The sequence below is a fragment of the Dasypus novemcinctus genome, chromosome 14, assembly GCF_030445035.2.
Source record: "Dasypus novemcinctus isolate mDasNov1 chromosome 14, mDasNov1.1.hap2, whole genome shotgun sequence".
Classification (NCBI taxonomy): Eukaryota; Metazoa; Chordata; class Mammalia; order Cingulata; family Dasypodidae; genus Dasypus; species Dasypus novemcinctus.
Window position 1 is genome coordinate 65,329,937 of NC_080686.1, and position 6,000 is coordinate 65,335,936.

At 48.2% G+C, this 6,000-nt stretch overlaps 1 protein-coding gene across 8 annotated transcripts in view; it reads right to left on the reverse strand.

Annotated features, from left to right (window-relative positions):
* The window catches only part of UBR5 (ubiquitin protein ligase E3 component n-recognin 5), a 148,373-nt gene extending 145,277 nt beyond the window's left edge, over positions 1–3,096 (reverse strand). For 4 of the 8 annotated variants that reach the window (XM_058275843.2, XM_071207961.1, XM_058275841.1 and 1 more), the window contains exon 1: positions 2,363–2,999. In XM_058275843.2, the coding sequence (XP_058131826.1) occupies positions 2,363–2,424 (62 nt within the window). In that variant the 5' untranslated portion in view covers positions 2,425–2,999. Of the gene's footprint in view, positions 1–2,362 lie in introns of all 8 variants that reach the window. The other 4 variants (XM_058275842.2, XM_071207960.1, XM_058275844.2 and 1 more) reach the window with 2 other exon arrangements.
* Between the last annotated feature and the right edge of the window lie 2,904 nt (positions 3,097–6,000).

Below are 6,000 nucleotides of genomic sequence, written 5' to 3' on the forward strand. Positions count from 1 at the left end.
AGTTAATTAAAAAGTTCCCAAAATTCAAACTATCTTAGATTTTTCTCAAACAATGCAGCATAACTTGATCTTATAACTCTGCAACTAGGTATGCAAAGAGGATCATTTCTTTTGGAAGGAGAGAGAGAGAACAGCTCCCACAACAAGTCAACTACTTCAAAACTTCAGGTCATAAGCTCAATGATCAAATGCTGCTTTCACAAAACAAATCTTGAATGATGAGACACTTTAGACACAACTAGAGAACACTAAAATTCTGCCTACAATACTTGTATTTTTTAAATATCTGCCACAATGATGCACACATTTTATGATCTGAATGAAACCCACTTGCCTTTTTACTTGTTTCCAGAAGTGAAAACTCAAGATGATTAAATATTCTTAATATTGTACACAGATATCAAAGGAGTAAAAATGAAAGCTGATGAAATGCTTGTACTAGGAATGGATGAAGGTAGCGTAAAAGAAAATATATTACTTGTCAATTTCTCAGAATAGGTGAAGCAAAAGGAATGTGCAAAAATGAAGGTGCCCAACACAACTGTAAAATAGGTTTTGGCATGCATTACCAATTGATAAACTAATCAGGATTCTTGATAACATAAAGTTAGGACTAATATGGAAAACAATTTTCTCAGTAGTTAAGTACTACCAATTTGTTTCTATGAAAGACAGTAGACCTACCCTCACTACCAGCCTGGTGTTGTAAATTTACAAAGAATCTTATGCTAACATCTCAAAAGATCTCTAAGAAAATGAGTAAGGATCACATAATAAAATGTTAAAATAATTTAAAAGTTATCTCAGTATTTAAGGGAACTATGTGACAACTCGAAATGATTAACATTTTCAAAAAGTACTCCAAAAGTCTCACAAACATTGTAAATACAATACAGCTAGAGCCAAGATTAAACAAATTCGAACCCAGTGACGGAAACTAAACCGTCAGCTTTTGGACGTAAAAGCTGTCTGCCCACCCTGAAGCGGTTACATACACTGAGACACAGACCAGCATCTTTGCAGCAAGTTAGGCCTCTTCCTCTGTCTCTGGAAGCGAACGACAAACAGGGCATCATGCAAATTATGTCACCGAGTCATTTAACAAAATTATACCTGACTTCTAAACTTGGGACCAGATGGCCTTCTATACTCAAAAGAAATAGAGATGGCAGCGAAAGCACGGGAGCAGGGGAAGACTTAAAATGCCCCATTTTCTGACCCTGTAAACATTTAGCCCATCATTAGATCTGAATCCTAGATTCGAATACATGCTGTAAATGGAGGCCTCTCTCAACCTCCTGAGTCTCTGTTTTGCAACAGTGAAGGAACTTTTCCTGCTTTATTTCAGTTCCCGGGCGAGCATGCGGCCCTGCAACTGAATAGCCAAACTGGGAGGTAAGGCTGGAGGAGAGAAGGGGAGGAATCCACGGCCAAATCAGCCTTCCTAAGAAAGAAACACACACACACACACAAAATCCTGATTCCTCCCCTCCGCCCATGCAAACCCATCCCAGAAATTTACAGCTTGTTAAGAAAAGCAGCAAACGTAAGAGTTTTCCTTTGACTCGAAGCACGGTTTTCAGCTGTCAAATTACAACTGAGGAAAACACTATCATTAGAATAAAAAGAGAAACAAAAAAGCTCGCACCATAGGGGCTGGGAGGATGATCAGCCAGCACGGTTTCGGGAGAGGGAGAGTAAAGGGAATCCGCTCCCCCACCCCCTATGGAATTCTTCCCCTCCCGGGGCAGGCAAACCTCACTGCAGGGGCTCAAATTTAATAATAATAACAATAATCATGGCGCTTCCTGCTTCCCTCTCCGCGCCCACCCCGATCTGCCAGGAATCCACTTCTCTTCCCGGGATCCCCCAAGCCTGGCAGCCCCCCGCCACCCCTCGGGACAGAGCTCCCGGGGGCCCGGGCGAGCCCGCCCCAGCTTAACCCCGAGCCCGGCTTCTCCTCTTCCCTCTCTTTTTACCTCCACCATCCCCCATCCGCATTGTCTGTCTCAATTCAACTTTGACTAATATGGATTCCTCGGGCCTGGGCGGTAATTACAGCCCGCCCCCCGGGAGCCGGAGCCCCCCATCTCCACCGGGTCCGCAGCGGCTCTCCGGGGCGGGGGCAGCAGCGCTCTCTCACGTCTACACCGCCGCCCCCGGCTACGCCGCGCTCCCCCCGCGCCCCCCGACCCCAGGCCCGAGAAGTTTGCCCTGGAAGGGGCCTAGGCAGGGGCAGCCAGGACGACTTCCCACCCCGGCGGCGGCCGGCGCGTAAACACCGCGCCCGCCCCGGCGCGGCCCCGTGGGGGAGGGGAGGCGGGGAGGCGCCCCTCCCCCGCCGGCGCGCCGGCCTCATTACCTGTCATTGAGCTGGTCCTCGGTGCCCGGCAGCGGGTGAACCACGAAATGGATGGACGTCATGCTGCTTCCTTCTCTTCCTCCTCCCGAGGACGGCCCTCTCCGGCTCGCGCCCACCCCCCCCCCCCAAAACCCTTCCCCTCCCCAAAACCCACAGCTGCCGCCGCCGCCTCCCAGTCCCCGAATGGAGGGAAGCAAATGCGCAGGGGCTGCCGCCGCCGCCTCCCTGCCGGGCGTGTGTCCGCGGCCCGGCGGGGCGGGCAGGAGGGTGGATCAACACGCCACCCGCTCCGCCGGCGACAGCGCCAAGGAGTGCGCGGCCGGCGGCTGGGACCCGGGGCGCGCCGCCGCCAGCAGCAGCCGGGAGCCGGGAGAAGGGGCGACGGGGGAGGGTGGAGATGGGCGGGCTGCGGGGTCCGTATGGTCCCGGCGGCGGACGGGGTCCGGACTAGGGAAGGTGGCGAGGAAGATGAGCCCGCACCGCGCGTCACTGGCGAGAAGCCGCCGCCGCCGCCGCCAGCACCGCCGCCGCCATCTTCACTTCTGCCCCAGTTTCTCGGTCTCGCAGGCTCCGCTCCGGAGGGGCGGGGGAGGGGCGAACGGGAGGAGGAGGAGGGAGGCGACCGGCGGGCGGGGGCACGGCTGCGAGGGGGCGGGGCTCCGGGAAACGGGCGGTAAGGCCTTTTCCATTGGGCGGCTCAACGTTGTCTGGCCACGACGCTGTAAGGCGCGTGCGGATTGGCCGGGTCGGCTCCCGAGCCCAGCCCTCGGAGGGGGGTGGGATATCTCCGGAGTGAGTGTTCCGGAGAGCACGTGTTCGGGAAGGAGGCTGCGGAGGGGCGATCCCGCCGGGGCGGGGAGGGCGTTCGGGACCGAGGGTAAGCGTGTGTCCCTGAGGAAGTAGGAAGGAAGAGGAGCTGCTGCGTTCTTTTACTGATTTCCCTGGAGCAACCCTAATTATTTTGCGAACTCTTCGGGGTTTGGGGTTGTTATTTCTTGTCCTTCACCCGCAGTTGGATTTAAAGTGGAAGTGTAAAACCAGTTAAGAAGCAAGAAATAGCCTTTTATTGGAGAAGTAAGGTAGTTATGTAAGGGCCTTCCCAAAAGGTGACAGTACGATCATGGAGCTGACTTTGCAGTATTTTGTATCAATCCTAGTCCCCTCAATTTCCCCCAATACCACCACCGTCCCTTAGCGACACAAAGACAAAATGTGGAAATTTCAAATAATTTCCTGATTTAAGTGGTTCATGATTTTTTAAAATTCCTTTTAAGGAAGATAATACATCACTTCTACAAGGGGTTCCTTCAACTTAAGACGGATTTTTGAATGGTTTTTATCTGCCTTTTCCTGGGTTAATAATCCCTTCAAAATGACAAGTACCACTGAGGAACTCTTAAAACCTAAGGAGTGGGGAGAGGATGTAGCCCAAGCAGTTGAGCGCCTGCTTCCCACGAGGAAGGGTGGGGTTTGGTTCCCACTGCATCTTTAAAAACCAACCAACCAAAAAAAAAAAAAAAAAAAAAACAAGCAAAACAAATGGAAAAACCCATTCATGGGAGTGGATGTGGCTCAGTGGTTAATAGCTGGCTTCCCACATAATGAGGTCCTGGGTTCAATCCCTGGCCCCAGTACTTAAAAAAAAAAAACCTTAAAGGAGTGAACTTCCAAGGTAAAACTGAACACAGGAAACCTCTGGGATCCTGTAAAATATGTTTGAAGGGAAAATGTCACTTTCCCCCCTCTTAATGCATTAGATAAACACACATTCTTTTGCTTAGGAAGTTCCTTTGCGCAAACTATGTGAACATTTATAAATCAGGATAGACTAAGTACCCCTTGAGATATATAAAGGAACACTTTTGTAGGTCACCATCTCCAACATTGGCCCAGATTAATTTAGACTGAAAAGTGAGTTCAAGGTCACTATTAAAAGTCCATGTGAACTGTGGGAAGGCAAAGTGCCCAATGCAGACTGCTAGTTTTAGACCAGAACAGACCAGGATTTGATTCTGTTACTTAGCTAAATATGACATCGATTAAGTTATTTAACCTATCACATTCTTTTTTCTCTTTGTAAAATTTTTTATAATAATAGAGCTAGACAGGGTTGTAGTGAGATCTAAGTATGCTAATGTATGTCAAGCACCCAGAGCAGTTCATGACACCCAGGCTCAGCAAATGGAAGCTTTTAGTTGTCAAAACCTCAGCACATACCACTTTGTATACTATGTCTTTTAATCCTCAAATCACACTGTGGCATAAATATTATCCCCATTTATATAGATGAGGACACTGAGGCACAAACCCCTTAGATAAGTACTGAAGTTTAGTCTTAAACCCAGATATTCTGTGATTCCACTGCTCTTTCCATGAGACCACAGTTAATAATTTAGAAGGAACAGACTGTTCGATCCAATGGAAAAAAGTGATATGATAAATGCAATAAAAGTACTATGAAAGTTAAAGGAGGAAGTGATTCCAGCCGAGAGAATTAAGGACAGTCATTTAAGCTGAGCCCTCAAGATGTCTTGGGCAAATGTAATTTCTGCCTTAAACCTGGTCCTTTTAAATTTAACCCTGAACCAGTCCACACCATGCCTATACCTTGCCTCATTTCTCCCCCTTCCAAATCTGTCCTTCATCTTCATCTTTTCATTTTGGTTCCACTCTGCTTCCAACTTGATGTACTCATTCTTCATTTCCTAGAACTATGACTTTCTCTCCTGAGTGAAGGCTGGCCTCTTGCCACTTGGCTGCCATTCAAACTGCCCACTTGGTCTCTGACTGAAAACTTCCTTGGCATTGCTGCCTTTTTGTTATCTCAGGCTGGCATGTTTGGGACAAACCTTCTCTTCCAGAGCTCTGACACTTTGGTGGCTCAAGTTTTGGACAGGGGAAAACAAGAAAAAAGGCATGGAGTTATAAAGGTCATGGCATGGATGGAGGAGGAGGGAATGGAGATAGGGAAGTGAAGATAAGCAGGACTCAAGCACAAGCTCTTGAAGAGTCAAAGGGCATTATAAGCCTGGAAAAGGAGGATGGGGAACTTGCTTTCTGATAATTTGGACTAATCTCCCTTTTAGGACAATTAGAAAAGGCTAGACAAAGTATTTCTTTAAATCTGCTTAAAGGCATAAGAGAGCTAACAAAATAATGAGCAATTATTAAACCAAAATCCAAAGGAGGAATGAGATCCAGGGAAGTAAGTTCTGTGTTTGGAGCTCATTTTTCTCCTAGGGATGATTGCCAGTTCCAGAAAGACAGACTGAAAAGCCAAGATATCTTCTGACAAGCAGTAGGGGCTAAGACAGCAGGGATCGATGTCCAACCTTTCCCCACCCCCACCCCCAGTGCAGTGGGGAGTACTGAGAAGCCCCTCTTGCTTTGTGTTGAGACCCTGAAGGACTGTACCCCTAAAATAGGCCATATCTTAGATTTAAGCAGACTTGGAGGTAAGAAGAATTTGGCTATAATATATTTGGGAGGTGATCCCAGGAGGCACTGAGTGGCAGTGGAGAAATAAGACAGGGAAGGGAGAAAAGTCAATGAAAGTTATGGCATTAAATGTTTAACCACTATGGGCAATTGGAGCTCAGTCTTATTGTGGATCCTCTGAGAGTCTGTGTGGGACACAC